The sequence below is a fragment of the Catharus ustulatus genome, chromosome 6 (genome assembly GCF_009819885.2).
Source record: "Catharus ustulatus isolate bCatUst1 chromosome 6, bCatUst1.pri.v2, whole genome shotgun sequence".
Classification (NCBI taxonomy): Eukaryota; Metazoa; Chordata; class Aves; order Passeriformes; family Turdidae; genus Catharus; species Catharus ustulatus.
Genome location: NC_046226.1, coordinates 34,249,129 through 34,265,433, shown reverse-complemented (window position 1 = coordinate 34,265,433; position 16,305 = coordinate 34,249,129). Strand labels below are relative to the sequence as shown.

The 16,305-nt window shown below is 40.0% G+C and overlaps 1 protein-coding gene across 2 annotated transcripts; it reads left to right on the top strand.

The window, feature by feature from the left end:
• The first annotated feature begins 27 nt into the window (after positions 1–27).
• LOC116997503 (serine/arginine-rich splicing factor 5-like) lies at positions 28–15,605 on the top strand. Of its 2 annotated transcripts, none has more exons than XM_033062341.1 (8): positions 28–137; positions 2,310–2,448; positions 5,883–5,953; positions 6,667–6,753; positions 8,181–8,253; positions 12,038–12,111; positions 13,018–13,128; positions 14,136–15,605. In XM_033062341.1, exons 2-8 carry the CDS (start codon positions 2,323–2,325, stop codon positions 14,425–14,427), a joined length of 834 nt encoding a protein of 277 aa, XP_032918232.1. In that variant the 5' UTR covers positions 28–137; positions 2,310–2,322; the 3' UTR covers positions 14,428–15,605. The 2 variants fall into 2 exon arrangements, with proteins under 2 accessions (XP_032918232.1, XP_032918230.1); XM_033062339.2 differs by lacking the exon at positions 28–137 and adding an exon at positions 724–820.
• Positions 15,606–16,305: the final 700 nt, after the last annotated feature.

Genomic DNA, 16,305 nt, shown 5'->3' with positions numbered 1-16,305 from the left:
GGGGCGGGGCGGGGCTGGCGGCTGTGCGCAGGCGCGGCGGTCGCGCGACGGTCGGTCGGTGGAGCAGCCGGCAGCCATTGTCGCCGCGGCCGCAGAGCGGTTCCCTCACGGCCCGCAGGACTCGCCGCTCCGCGACGGTGCGTGGCCGCCCCACCACGGCGGGGGGGCCGGGACGGGCGCGGGGAGCCACCGGCGGGGTTCTAGCGGCGGTACCCTGCGGCGGGGGGGCAAAAGGCCGAGGCCGGGGAGCCGCGGGCGGAGGCCGCGCTGGCGCCGCGCGGCGCCGCAGGCCCGGGCGCTCGACGAGGCCGCGGCCGGGGCGGGGGGGCAGGGGGGAGGAGGAGGGGGGGTGGAGGGGGGCGCGATTCATCGCTGCCCCGATGGGGAGGGCTGATGCCGGCGAGATGGCCGGGAGGAGCCGTCGCGGATTGGAGGCGAGCGCAAAGCTTCGAAGAGCCGAAGGGGCTGGCGCTGCTGCGTGGGCCGGCGCCGTGATGGCGGCGGGCCTGTAAAGAAGGCCCGTCTGCCTTGGGCAGGCCGCAGGCCTGGCGCAGTCCCGGATTCTCTTCGCTTCTCGAAAGGAGGGAGGAGCAGATGGCCGCTTGCTACGGGTCCGTGCTTCCCGAGGGCTTTTCCGCATTTACTGAGTCGCCAGCGAGCGAGCTCTGTTAGATTGTGGTAGGAGCGACGAGTGAAGCTCCGCGCCTCGCAGGTGTCAATACAGCTCTCGCATCCATTGTGCTCTCTGATTACGCGTAAATAACGCGCGGATGGGTTGTTCGTGCCTCTTTCGTACATTTATTTGACCGTTTCAGTAGTGGTAAGTTCCACCCACCCACCCCGTGGCCGTTTCCTTCTGTGATTCTTCTCCCCGCTTTATTTTCCTAGAACTAAAAATAGCGATCAGCAGTTACGCAGTCATTTTAATTTTTCAAGTCTCTGTTGTTCCCAAAATGAACGCTGTTGCCGAAGTGGCTCTTCTTGCCGTGTTTTAAAGCATGCAGTTACGTAAGGCTGTCCTTCCTCTACAAGGGCCTGCCTTTCCCTTAATGCCCACTGCTAGCCTGGCCAGCGTTTGCGTGGTAAGGGTGCGCCAGGGAAACCGTGTGTTGGAAGACTGGGCACTCCGCGAGGGAGGTGAACCAGCCCCTTGAACTGGATTTCCGTGTGGGCATCAAAATGCACGTGTGGGCACAAAGGAGAGAATGGCTACAAAGGGCAGCGTAGGCTCTTCCGAGGTTCGGGGATGGCTGAGGCCAGTCTAAGTAAGTGCTGCCACAGTTCAACCCCTCACCCCATGAAAAGCCCAGTACCCGGGCTTCAAAAACTCTGGCACTTCTCTGATGGCACGGTAAGTCTGAGTGAAGAAAGTATTCAACAGAAACCTAATGAGTGTAAGTTAATAGAGAAGGTAAATCAGATTAATTCAAAATACTCCATCCAGACTGACTGGAGTTATTTTCGCAGCTAACATGTCATGTTGTCTGTTTACTCTACCTGCTTTAGAGGCCCATATTGTAGTGCAAGATCACGTCATATTTCCATTCCTCAGGACTCAGATTCTTTGTTTTTTTCTATGACAGCAAGCTCATTGAGTGAGCCAAATAATTAATATTTTCCAGTTACAAGATCTTAAAAAAATTTAAGCAACATAAACTGAAAAAATGACACCTTAAGGTAAAAAATGTTTACACAAATTATGTAAATATTACATAGAATATCTCAGATTATATACCCTGGATCAGTTGATAGCTTTAAAAATTTAAATGCCCCAAACAGTCTTTTTATTTTTGCCATTGTCGAAATCTCATAATGCAAAATTAATCTTCAAAACGCAGATGGACTGTTACAATGAGTTACATTTATGGTTACTGGAAATAGAAATAATTTGATGACTACCATTTATCTTTTGTGTGTTAATAAAATTTTATTGTAGAGATTTTTCTAGGTGAAAGGAAAAATTTTGAGAATGTTTTATGTTGTTATGCTAATGATTAGCGTAAGAATTTTGTGCTTTTTTTTTTCAGCAGCTGCTAATCCAGTAAAATCTTTGAAGTTACAGATTTGGGATTTTAAATTTTATGACCAAAAAGTACAAAACTGGAAGTTCCTTGTAGGTTCTGCTAGAAGGCAGCAAAGACAGGATTTCATTACTTTTCTGGTTGTAGAGAATCGGGCTTTTAATGTGTATACCTGGAGGACAGTAAAATCAAATCCTATTTAACCAAGATTTCTGAGATGTAAAAGTGATCTTAATCACCCTATTTTAAGTTTGCTAATCTGATAAACGGTGCTGTTTCCTTTTTTAGCATCAACCTTAAGATGAGTGGCTGCCGTGTCTTTGTTGGACACTTGAGCTCACGTGCTCGTGAACGGGATGTAGAGAAATTCTTCAAAGGATATGGTCGCATACGGGAAATCCATCTGAAAAATGGATTTGGGTTTGTGGTAAGTAACACCTTTCTTTTCCTTGCCCTTGCTTGCAGGTACTGACCTCACTAGGATGATGTCAAGGAAAGGAAGATGTTTAAACTAGCAGTAGTTGCAGTGGAAAACAGAAAATATTAATACACATTTCAGAATGCTTTTCATAATTTTGGATTACAGTTTCGACCAGGTTTTGCTCAAAATCTTGGTAGTATTCCAGTACCTAGTTTGATTTTAGTCTTCCATGGATTTAAAATTTACTCCTTGTTTCTGAAGACTGTATAAGTATCTCCTTATGGCAGTATGAAATTTTGACCCGGAGGAAAAGTTTATTCAGAGCCACTTAAGCTCCTGTCTCACCCCTTGTAGTCTGCTTGGTCATATTTCTTAAATAATGGCCTGACATAAAAGCAGAGTAGTTGGTTAAGACAACAGGTGTAATCAGTGCTGGCTAGTGGATCCAAGCAGCACATCTTTGAAGTCTTGTGCAGCTAAAATTCAACAGACTAATCATCAGTACATGTTTTTAGGGCATGTATGTCTGTCAGACTGTTAAATGAAGTAGACAGTTCATTGTATCTCAGTTACCTACCACTACTTTCTAGAGCTCTGTGCTCCTAAATGTCCACATTTTGCAGCTTTACAGGTTCACAGATGGACTCAAGATCAGCCTGTTTTAGCTATTATCTCATGAGAACTGAGAATTAGCTGTTGTGCAGCACTTAGTTCAGACTTGAAAGGCTAATACTGCCCTTGCACTATGGCAGGCTTACATGCCACTCTTTCTGCCAGGGTCAGTCCCTTGAGTGAGGTTATTGGAAACGAACAAAAGGACAGGCTTTGCCTGCTTTAGTTTCATGTGTATATTGCTCCTTAACTCCTACACATGGTAGTTCCTGATTCCCTTGCATTCTGAGCAGCTTCTTGTTGACTCCAGTAGGTAAAATGCCTGTCTCTTAAAAGTCCGGAGGTAAATGGCTGATGTAGACACGAGCCTGAGTTTATTTCAGGCTGTCTTTCCAATTGCTGCTATTTCTCAGTCCCCTTTCTTTGAGTGTTGCTGGGCAGGGCTGTTGACTCATTTAGGAACAACTTCTGTTCAGCTCTTGTAAGCGAGCTAGTCAATCCTCCCTCCTCTCTAGTTCCTAGGTGGAACCATTTTCTTTTTGAAGATCACTAATAAGCTGGAATAATTGTCTCATAAATTTATGTTAAAATTTAGTTGTTCTCAGGATAGTTGTTTTTTTTCTTTGCAGCTGAACAAGTTCCCTCCCGTACTTGTCATCCCATCATTGTGCACCCATATCAGAAATCACTTCCATTGTTTGTGTAACTGTGTTCTAGATTTTGGAAGACTCTGAATTCCCTTAGAGCAGCCTTTTCTTCCTGCTGAACAAACACAGCTCTCTCAATGTTTCTTTATTATCCAACCTTCTGATGCATTTTGGTGGCTCTCTGCTAGTCTCAGTCCATTTTTTCAATGTCTTTTATGAGCTGGAGGACCAAAACTGGACACAGTGTTCCAGGTGTGGCCTAATGAATGCCAAGTAGGGTGGAATAATAGCACCCCTTGGTCTGCTGATTGTACTCCTACAGATGCAGCCCAGGATATGATTTGCTTTCATTGCAGCAAGGCCACGCTGCTGACTCATGCTTAGCTGACTCTCCACTAGGATTTCCATGTCCTTTTCATCAGAGCTACACTCCAGCCACTCAACCCCCAGCGCATTCTATTGCTTAGGATTGTCTTACGCCACATGCAGTACTTCATGTTTTATCTTTTGTTAAGACTTGTGATTCTTGCTTGCTTAATCTTTCAGCCTGTCAAGGTCTTTATGAGGGATGGTTTTTTATTCTGGTATATCTATTTCTCCTTCCACTTTGGTGTCAGACACAAAATTGGTGAAGCTGTGCTTGATCCCGTCGTCCATGTCATTTATAAATACGTGGAATGGCATTGTCCTTCACGGCCCTTCACTGGCCATGTGCTGTCAGTTCATCTTTATTTTCTGTTATTTAAGACCTGTATTTATAAAAACATATTACAAAACCAAGTAAACATTGTTATAGTGTTAAAAGCGTGTTTTGTTGTCTTGATTGAAATTAATCTTTGAAGATAATATTTACTTAAATTTTGTAGATTTCAGGGCGTAGTGTTTTCAAATTTCAGACCATGAAGCTAGATAGACTTGTAGATGTTCAGTTTGTTAGAAAGTAACTGATGTAATAGGACTTGTAGTTGCCAGCTATTGACACTTTTAAATGCTGGACCTAAATTAAGTGTCTTAAGATAATCTTTGCATCATCATGCAAGGATGTGTGATGTTTCACTTGGTAGTGAAACGAATTTCAGTGCAGAATGGAGTAGATTGCTTAAGCCAATATTGCTTCTGAAAAGCAGTTTATAGTTATGCAAGCACTTTCTTCCACTTGAGAAGCTTCTCTGTTGTTAATTCCTTGCAAGTTGCAGTTCCACAATTTTTTCTCTCCATCTGCACTATTGCTGCCAGCAGTCCCTACCCAGCTGCTTGCTCTCTCTGCTTTATTTCTTTCCTTTGTCCCCTTGCCTCTCATGGTATTGCTGCAGTTATCCAACCACATATAATGAACCTACCTGGAAGCTGATTTGGTGAAAAATAACACTTTTTCACCCACCTCCTGCACAAAGTGTGCTGTTTTTCATCTGGGTAGGTTTCTTGACCTAGTTTCCTGCAGAGCTGTGCAAGCAGCTTTGCCAAGAACTAGTGGGCTGGGTAGTGGGCAGAGGCTACTTGGGCTGACTAAAGCAGCATTTCTGCCAAAAGCGAAGTGACAGATTCCATTGCAACAGTAAATGGAATTATGCTTGTTATAGCTGATCTGGACCCGCAGGTGGCCAGTGCTGAAGAAGGGCTTATGTTTCACACTCTACTTACATGGGCACCTTTTTGCCCAGCTCATGAACTGGATTCACTCAGAAAAAAAATAGGAGGGGTTTTTTTTTCTGGTTTACTCTTTCTTTGCTGGTTCAGTAAGAATTTAATGTTGAGAGTTTTGGGAGTGCACAACTCTCCTGCATTTGATCAGCTCATGCTGTTACATTCCATTTTCTAGTATGTGGAGCTGTGTTTTAAATTGCATGCCTTGAGTAATTTTTCCCACTTATTCCCAAAAGGATTTTAGTATTTCTGTAGCAAACCAGGTAATATAATTAGTTTATTTCATATAGGTCCTTCAAATAGTTATACTGAAACAATTGGGGAGGCAAAAGGAGTTTGTGGGATTGAGGGAGAAGAAATTATCGTGAATAGGAACATCATGGCTTTCAAGTCGTAAATGTACTAGGAATTAGCTTCCTTATTCAAAATTCTTGATGATACTCACTGTGGAAATGTAAAATTTCTGAAGAAAGCGTGTTTATTAGTATTTGCATAGACTGCGAGGGAAAACACTTTTTATTCCTGTTTTCTTTTTAGGAATTTGAAGACCACAGGGATGCTGATGATGCAATTTATGAACTAAATGGTAAAGAGCTGTGTGATGAAAGGTAAGTGTGATACCGTAATTTCCCTTAAGAATAGACAAAGTGCTCTGCCACACGTTTCCTGTGGTTCTGTGGAGGGATATACCTTCCATAGCTTTAAAGGTATTCATTGGGATCCAGTCTTGTTTAAGGCAAAGATTAGTTTGGGACTGGAGGAGGAGTGGTTTGGAGCAGGGCTGACTGTTTTCTCTACTTGCACTTAGTTCTGTTTTAAAGGTAATTCAGGATCTTGTCATTAGCAGTATTAGTAAGAGTGAATTGAACTTATTTAGGCTGATGATAGCCTGTTACCATTGGGATCGTTGCCCTTCATTTTGCAGCAATGTGGACTATAGTCATTGTTATGTTGCAGTGATTTTTGTTGTGGTCATGGAAGCTGTATTTTAGGTCATTAGGTTGCAGTTAATTATTTTAGTACTCTTTTCTTTCTGTGATTACTCCTGGGCTCTGGTTGAGCAAATTCAAGTGTTCGAGTCTGAAGTACAGACTTGTGACAATTTTCATGAAAATCCGAGGGAGGTGAATGAGAAAAAAGGCTGGTCTGGCTCTTTAAGAAGTGCCAGTGGTTGTGTTATAAATCATTGCTTGCAAGGGCAAGATAATTCTTGTTTGTGCACATTTGCTTCCAGTTGTGAAAGATTTAAGTCAATGTCAAGTACTTTAAGTTTGTTGTTCTAATGTTTTATGTGCTTGTTTTGTTTTGTTCCTGTCATAAGGGTCACAATTGAACACGCTCGAGCTCGAAGAGGAAGAGGAAGATTCTCACAACGGTTCAGTTATTACCAGTCGCAGAGTGGATCTAGGTCAGTGGTCTGGGCTCTCCTTTTTCCTTTCCAGTAGCAAAAGAACTGGAGTTTTCTTTTTGTGATTTAGGGATCCAGCTCTGTTTCCTTGTATAGCTTCATGAAAGAAGTTCTGTGTTCTCAAACCTTGCAGGTTCATTACTATTATTTGCCTTCTGAGGCTGAGGAGAATGGGAATTTTAAAGCAATTTAGCTGTCTTGGAGAGGTTCACAAACCTTTTAAGAAATGTGCCTTTGCCATATTGTAGGCACTACTCTGGTCTTGCTTCCTACTGTCGTGTAAATGATGTGAACGAGTATTGCTGCAGTTGGATTGGCTGATTTTAACACTAATTCAAGAAAAATGCAGAGCTTCTCTGTTGTGGCTTTTGTCCCAAAGTGAGCTTACATGATAAGTAGATAATACATGATAAGTAGCAGTAATTCAAGGTACTTACTGTGTAACTGAGTTTTCACATTTCCAGTTGTATGGTTATCAAAATGTTCATATCAGCATAGCCTAGAAAAGGAACAGAGCTAGGGCACAAGATAAACACTTCTGCGCATGTTAGTAAATACCAGTTGACTAAGTTTGCTGACCAGGCAGGAGAGTGAGTCTCTGTCCAGCAATGGAATGTGAAAACCAGGACACAGCTCATCTCTAGAATACCTCCAGAGGACACACAGTATTTGTGGAGTTGTTCACTTTCAGTGATTAATGCCAGTGGTGAACCTTGTGCCAACTTGCAGTGAAAGTTCTGCAGATTTCCATATATTCTGCCAGACGTACACATTATGTCTTTGTAGTTTATATCTACCTGTGTGAAGGAAGTATGTGTGGAAGAATTTACTCTGTAGAAACTTTCATAGCTATGGCCTATGCAGAGTAGAGTTTGGAAGAAAGACAAAGATAAAAGGGACATAAACCTTCATATTTGTTGCAAAGTCAATTGCTGCCAGTTACCAACCAATGTGTGGAACATGTAATTTGCATATGCAAGCATGCTAATTACATTTTTATTACTTTAGTGGCAGTAACCTTGGTGTGGAATAAATGGTCTGAGGTCCTGGCTAAAAGTGGACTTCCAAAGTAGCAAGGTTGCTTGATGGAAGGTCATGGGCATCTGACATTGTCATGTTCATGTCAGATTGCTAGTGCTAGACAGGAAGAGACTGTGGTTTACAGTAATGGAAAAAATGAGACTCATCCTCCCAGTTTTGTGACTCTGGGTACTCTTGTTAAAATACTTGGAAGATCTGGGTGTTCTGAAAAAAATTTGGACACTCTTCTAGTAGGGTCTTAAATATAACTAGGAAGAATCAAGTCTGCAGTCCAGCAATAATGAAATGACTTAAATCTTTCAGCAAACTGTGGAAAACATCAGATTTCTTAAGTTTTGAATTCCTTGCACTGGAGAATTTTTTTTCTTTCCTTTGAATTCTTCCAGCCGGTATGGGCCTCCTGTTCGTACTGAACACAGGATCATTGTGGAAAACCTTTCTTCCCGTATCAGCTGGCAGGTGAGTTAGCATCTTCTCTTTTTTACCCCTTATTTTACTACTCCGTAAGTAGACTACTTTCAGCCTAATTTCTTAATAAAGCCATCATAAATATTTAATGTGAACAAAAAATAAGAAAGAAGCTTCAGGGATTGCTAAAAATTAGCATTCAAGGACTTACAGAATTCTTTTGTTGCAAAGCAGCGTAGATGGTTTTGTACCTAGATTTTGTAGTTGGGAACTGAGTCTTACTTCTGTTTGCCAACTGATAAAACTTTGGAAGACTCTAGATTGTTTCTAAGATATTAAAACATTGCATTCATTCAGACTATGTCATCCTTTTGTATTGTTACACCTGGAAGTGCATGCCTTTGTTTTGATTAAAATTTATAGTCTTGTTTTGCAAACTATGTTTGTGACCCAATTCATGATTGAGAATTCTGGTACTACATCATTAATAGAGGGAATTTGAAGAGAGCTACTGTGTCGAGTATGCATATTGTAGATTTTTCTTTTAAAAACCCAAACTTTCAGCACTTGTCACTTGAAGCTTTCTTACCACCTTTCTTTTTTCGTTGTTGTTTTTTCACCTCTCGCTAATGTTTTGCTAATATTTAGCTGGCTTTTAACAGAATAGCCATGTAATGAATTTCTTTTAGTTGTGTTCTGTGTAGTATACAGTGTATAGAAAGTTCACTTTGTAAGGACATAGCAACAGATGCTATTTACAAAAGGTGAGTGAATAGTGGAGTTTAGTCTTGATCATTAACCTTTATATTCTTTGAATAAAGAGACATTAATCTATGTCCTGAAAGATGGAGTGGAACAGTTGAATGTTCAAAGCCTCGGTCTTGGAACTACTTCCCCGCAAGGAGGCTTCTTGGCTTGCCTGGAGCTCTGCTGATGTGTTTCATAAGAGTTGGGTGCAATCCATGCAGATAAACCGTTGAACTCAGTTTGTTTATCTTCTGCATGACAGGTTCAAAGGGTTCATAACAGTACAATTGTGTTAATTATTGAATAACTAAAAAAAACCAGCTGAGTTGATGTGATGATCAACTGGATTTAATCTAAATATCTTCTGGGTTTGCTGTGCAGTTACATATATGAAGAGATTGTCACTCGGAAGCAACAGTAGGGACCAGAGAAGTAAGGTGTAATGGAGTGTTAAGGAAAATAAATCCTATATGCTGTTTAGTGTTAAATGCATAACTTGAAAAAAAATTAACATTTTTGTAACTTTCTTTTACTTATGAATATTTATAATGGCTTTATGTGTACTTACATTTTAATCTGAAACCCACCCAATTCAGATTTCATACTGGTGAATCTTTTAGTATTCTAATTAAATGTTTTAATGTCTCGATAAGTTAACATAAGAGACTTTTTGATACCTGCCTAAATAGACATCATTTGAAGGTAACAATCGTATAAAAGCTGCATTTACTTTTGAAGTTGTACTGCTTTGGTACTAACTAAAGTGTTTTAACTTTTAACTATGCTGCTTACAAAACATTAAAATAGCTAATCCATTAACAGTAGTGCCATTATTCTTCTCTTCTAATCCCTGCTAGGAAGCACACTCGTTAGGGAACCTTGCTTTTAAATTTACGCGCAGAATTTAATCTTTGGTGTGTCTGGATCCCCATACTTTGAGAACATCTCTGTCCCTTAAAAGTTACTGTGTTGGACATATAAACATAGAAAAAGCCAGAAAAGTTTGTATTCTGATCAGTTTCCTCAGATTGTTGACTATATTGTTAATAGATAATCCCATCTCTAAATAGCAGACAAACTGTTAGAACTCTCCTTTTTTTTTTAGCAAACATATTTCAGCATGTTCAGAGCTTTCCAACCACCCTCATCAGTTTTCCAGTATCAAATTTTCAAGCAGTTGAGAAAAGTAGATCTGTGTTCCATCAAGATTATTATTTAATATGTGTTTTTCCTATTTACGGTTGTCCTACATCTTATTTCTTTTTACTCTTAAGGACAACAGGGTTTTCTTGTGCCATTTAAGGTGACCCAGAATGGTAAACTTAAGATAAAATTTGATTGTTCCACTGGTTAGGTAATACCAGGTAACTTTAAAACATTCCCCTAATAACAGAATGTTGAATTTACATAACACATGCACACTTCTTCTCTTCTGAGCAATAATGTTGTCATGTTAATCATGTTGACATTGCAATTACAAATGATATTTCATGTTAAGTGTTTCTTAGGATTCAACATATAGTGTGGAAAGACTGGGGGAGCTGCAACCTTAAAGTCTAAAGTTACTGATTTGGAAAATAATTACGTAGATTAACATTTTCTAACTTCCTTTTGACTTACCAGTCCTGGTCTGGTTTAATTCTCATTGATTTGAGCAGAGCCAAAGTTTTGTCCATCCTCTCTAAGCTGAGGTAATTTGAAGTAGTGTTTATAATGGTAGTAGTAGGGACCAATTTTCATTTGCTGTTAGGGTTTCTTTATATTAAGACCCCTGAAACAAGGAAAATATCTGCTACATTGCACATGCCAGTTTGTAACATGAAACAGTGGAATTAAAATACTAGATAAAACTAAGCTTTTTTATGTTGTGGCAAATGTTCTAAAGTTTTTTCTTGGCTTTTTGTTCTGTAGTCTTCTGTTCCTTAAGCGTATTTCTAACCAAGTGCATTTTGAACCTCTTCTAACAACCTTGATTTGGTTAACCTTCATTTTTCTTGTGTGGAGGAAAAAGAACCAAAGATTTGGGGGTTTTCTAGTGGCTGAAATTCTAGGGTTTGGCCTGTTCTGAATTTTCCTTTTGGTTCCTATGACACTCCTGTTTTTTGGCAGTCTAGATCTTGGTTTGCCTGGGTTTGATCTCGATTGGCTAGCACAGATCATCCTCGGGTTCTTTAGCCACTTCTGGAGACTGGAGAGTATGTCCAGTGCTTTCAGGGCCTCTGGTACCTCCGTGAAGCATATTGCTATGAGCCATCACTGCCTTTCTCATGTAAGAGAGTTCCTCTTGGCCAGCTAGGTATTGGACAAGCAACTCTTTGCTTAAGGTACCTTCTTATATCACCTGCCACTTGTGGTGTGCTGCGGTAAGTAGTCTGGGATTGTAAAATACCAGATACTGTTGGGTAAACATACTGCCTTAACTTAGACTGATGTTTAGCTTTTTAGTGACCTTTTGCCTTCTTTCTTTGTGTTTTCTCCTACTGCTAAGCAAGTAATTTTACTTGTCCATGTTTAGCCTCTGTTAAGTTTAAGACAAGGATGTCTATTGATGTGACACTGTAGCGTGATGGATACTCAAATGAAACTTAAGAACAAAATTTCCTTTGTAAAATTTTAAATTACATTTTAATTACATCTTTTTGCTTTTAATTTTGCTTTGAAGCTGGGGGAGGTGAGCATAAAGGTTGAATTTGTCTACATTTATTGGAATGTCATTTAGCGGGGGTGTTAGTTATGAAAATCTGCATTTAGTACTACTGCACTTCTCATCTCCTATAGTTCTGATTTCAGGGGACATGTTGGTGGTATTTTAAGTATTGCATTGTGTTTTCCTACTGGCTGGTTTTGGGATGTAGGATTATCTTGAAAGCAGTGTTTTATTCACTGTAGCTGTAAAATGATGGATCCTTTCTATATGCAGCTGCTATTACATAAGCTGTTTCAGAAACTTTTTTCTATATGATATGTATTTTTATATATAGAAACTAAAAAGCATTAAGCAGTTTTAGCAGAGAAAGTTTTAGGGGAGTATTCTGCTACCTGACTGATTTGTGTCCTGTTCAAACTAAAATGTTAACTTTTGCTGTAGGACTTGAAAGATGTCATGAGAAAGGCAGGGGAGGTCACCTATGTGGATGCACACAGAAACAACAGGAATGAAGGGTAAGTTCATTTTGTGTCTTTGTGTGATATGGTAGCTGAAACTATTATGGGCATGATTTTTCTTGTAATACAGAAGAAATTAAATATAAATCTAGATGCTGAAATTTCTCCCATTGAAGAACCTAAAAATCCAAAACACAAACTGTCAGTAGAAGTTCAGTATTGAACTCTATTCTCTGTCATAAAAACAATTTGTTCTAGCAGAAAAGGGAGAATTCCTTTCAAATATTAAGTCCTGCTGTCTTACTTTTATATAATCATTTATGATCTGAGTCCTGAGGCTGAAACACCTCCTGTCCATGGCTGCTTTACTGGAGCAGCAAAGTCATGGGAACTGAGTATAACAAATTTCCATGGGGAATACCTACCTGCCCACTCTCTGTTCTGCAGATTACAAAGGTCCTGCACAACAAAGCAGGAGAGAAGGAAATGTGAATAGAGTGTCTATGCTGGCAAAACTAGGGCCACTGCAAACCAATGCAACTTAAACCTTTTTTTTTTTTAATTAAAAATTAAAAAACCACAAAGACTGGATTTTTCTGTTCACTGTTAAAATTCTTAAATAGGGCAGAAGAGTCTGCAGACTTACTGTGTTTTGTGAACAGCTTTGGAATGCAGTTCAGTGGAGCACTGAAAGATATTTCCTTAGCTGATGCAGGTTTGTTTAGCTTCCTGTATTTTCTCCATCTCTGCAGATAGCAGTTCTGGTATTGTGTAAGAAGATGTGAGATGTATGGATGGCTAGGACTGTTGGTATCACATTTTCCTATTAACCATGTTAAAAAGTAGCTTTCAGAAGATAACACAGAAAGTTGTGAATCAACAGATTAAAAAGGGCCAGACTTGCTTTCCTCACTTTTATTTTGTTTCTCTGAAACTTTTCCTTTATTTCGTTATGGTATACAGGGTTGTGGAGTTTGCATCTTACAGTGACATGAAGAGTGCACTGGAAAAACTGGATGGCACTGAGCTGAATGGACGCAGAATTAAACTGACTGAAGACCACAGAAGGCATAGGTATGTCACCTGACATGATAAAATTCTGCTGAGGGCATGGATTTGGGTAGTATTGATGTCAAAGTTTGATTATCTAGTTTTTTGGCCCCAAGCTAAATATCACTGCACAGAACCACTTTTTGTCAATGTAAACAGATTAAGATAAGAACTAACTTGCTGAAACAGGGTAAATAGAACACTTCTGGATGAGGGTAAAGATTTTTTTTAAGATAAAATGTGGTATTGTAAAGAAAGAACTTTTTAGAAACATGAATTTTGGAATTAAAAATGTTTCATTTAAAAGAAAGCTGTTTCACAGTCCTGTGAAATAGTTGTGAAAACCAACTTGTTCAGGAGAATAAAAGAGAATCAGTTAGCTTGCGTGCATTGTTCCTAAGCAGTTCTGCTGTTCAGTCATTAAAAAAGCACGTTGGCTGCAGCTCTTTCATTGTTTCTTTTAAAAATAAATCCATTTCTTTCCATGAAAACACGGATGCATTACTAGTGGAGATGTTAAAACTCCAAGGCCTTAAAGTGTGCTGGTGATGCACACCTTTAGAGACTATCTTAGCCTCTTGAAAGGAACTCTTACTAATTTGCATGGCAGTTCTAGAGAGAATAAACACCACAGGTATAAAGTTTCATTTCTGTGGTTTTTTTGATAAAGTAAATGATATTTCAAGGCGGGGTGTATGCTGACAAAGAGTTCTTTGATACAGACTCCCCTGCCTAAAAATTGGTTTCTCTCCTCCTGGCAGGAGCTGAGGAGAGGTGTCTTTTATTAGGCAATTCGTATTTTGCCATGTTAGCAGAGAATGTCAAGGCCAGCAGTTCTTGATAGCCTTGACCTAAGAAGCTGCTGTCACGATGGAGCATAGCAGAAATCTGTCAGCACTGTGAAATTACTGAATGCTGTGAATAACGCTTTCAGATGGAAGTGCTGTGTGTACGAGATAATCACATAAAATTCTCAACTATTTTAAATTTAGTACTAGGTGAGACTACAGCTTTTAATTATGTTTCTCTAGAAGCAGATCTCGCTCAAGGAGTTACTCAAGATCTCGCAGCAGGTCCAGGTCTACAGGATCTTCCAGATCGGACAGCCGGTCCCGCTCCAGGTCAAGGTCCCGCTCCAGGTCCCGCTCTCGCTCTCGATCCCGCTCTCGCTCTCGATCCCGCTCTCGTTCTCGCAGTCGTACTCCTAAAAAGAGTTACTCCCACAAAAGCCACCGCTCCAGCTTGATAGCTTCTTCCCCCTCTCCCTCTTCTTCTAAAAGAAAATCTCGTTCTAGGTCGAGCTCTGCTCATAGCCGTAGTTAACCTGCTCTGAGACATGTATTAATTAATTTGATTCAAGTTTCTTGAAGACTTGAGGCAAGTTATATATGAGAACTGGGAGGGGAAGAGTTAACATGATGAAAGGGTGACCTCCTCTTACATTGCCAAAGTGCCTGTCATCAAATAGGCCATCTCTGTGAGGAGGGGCTGGCTGTCAGCTTTCTTCTTTCAGTGAAGTCTGGAGTGGGAAGTCTTTTTTATTTTTTTCCCTGCTATTAGTAAACATTTCTATCATAGATATATTATGTACACATAATGCTGAGGTAATGGGATGAGACAATACGCTGCTTTCTCCCTCTCTTGCCCCTTCTTTCCCCTCCACCTCCAAGGCCTTTGACTTCCAAAATACTATGTTAGCTTTTGTCCTTGGTATTAAGTCCGAGAACAGGAAGTATAGATTTAATTCCTTTAAGGTTCTGTGGCTACTTTTCTGTGCGAGAATGAATGGACCAGATGAAATTAGTTTAGAGTTCCCCTTTTTCCCCGTTGCTTGGCTTAACAGGCTGTTTTAAGTTCCAGCTTTACATGACCTTGACAATATGCTTAATTTGCAAGAGACTTTCAGGAATACACGTTGGTTAGTTGAATATTGCTCACTTGGATAATGAATTAATACAATGTTAAGCAGTAATGAAAGCTGGAATTTTCTGTTAAAATGAGACATACCATCCAGATGTCAGGTTTATTGGGAATCCATTATAATAATTTTACAGTAATTCATTAGTATGTGGTATTGTATGTATAGGCCTTATTTGACAGGTGACTTCATAAAACTGCACAGAAATGTCAATATGCATGTCCATGTTTTTGATGTTTATAAAAGTGACATAGCTTTCATACCCAAAAGTGTGATACTGAATAACATGTGTATGACTAGCAATAGTCTTGATGGAAAGGAAGGTTATTTTAGTAATGACAGCAGCAAAAAAATCCCAGGAAAAGTGTAGTCAAAATCTCCGGAATGCACAGTTGTTTTGATTAATAGAAATTTCCATTGCAAATACTGTTGTTCTTACAATTTGGAATTAGATGGGTTTTTTTTAACTTCTGTATTGTCAAAGAAGGGAAACATTTTTGGAAAAAATATGTAAATTAATCCCAAAGTCTTACATGTATTTAAATGTACCATTCCTAATAAAATCAAACCTTTTTCTGGCTTACTTTGCAGTTTTGTTTGTTGTTGCTGTTGTTCAAGCAGTCTTTCTGACATGATCACAAAGAAATTTATTTGTAGAGACACCTGTATAGAAGCAAGAAAATGTAAAGTGGAAGCCAGTTATGATGTGTAAGTGACCAGAGGCTGACTAATTCTGGAGGACCGGATAAGATTTTACTGTCATGGCCAGCAGTGGCTGTTTGAATAAATGGCAAAAGGATTCTTTCTGCAGTCCTTGCAAACAGGTTTGTGTGATGCCTTCTGCTCTGACAGTTCAACAGAAGAACCAACAACCAAATGGCCACAGGTGTTGGAATCTTCCTATAGGTAAATAAATTTGTTACTTTTGAAATACTGTACTAGAGATTGTTACATTGCCCAAACAACTTGTGTACATACAAGGCTTCAAGGCTGACGCCCTTTATAAAGCCAAGTTACTGATGACACCTCACATGGCAGGAGTTTGTAACTGATGATTTTTAGGGTCCCTTCGCACCCGAACTCTTCTTTCATTCTTTGCATATTAGGCACAATGTGATCTGAATGTGCTAGCACGTTCTCTTACCACATTTTCCTCCTAGGGGAAAGAAGCCTTATCCTACAGCACACAACTGCGTGCACCAGGGGGCACACGTGGAAGTTGAGAGCTGCAATTAGCTGCATTTCAGCAACTGGCTGCATCACCCCCCAAAAACCAGAGTGTA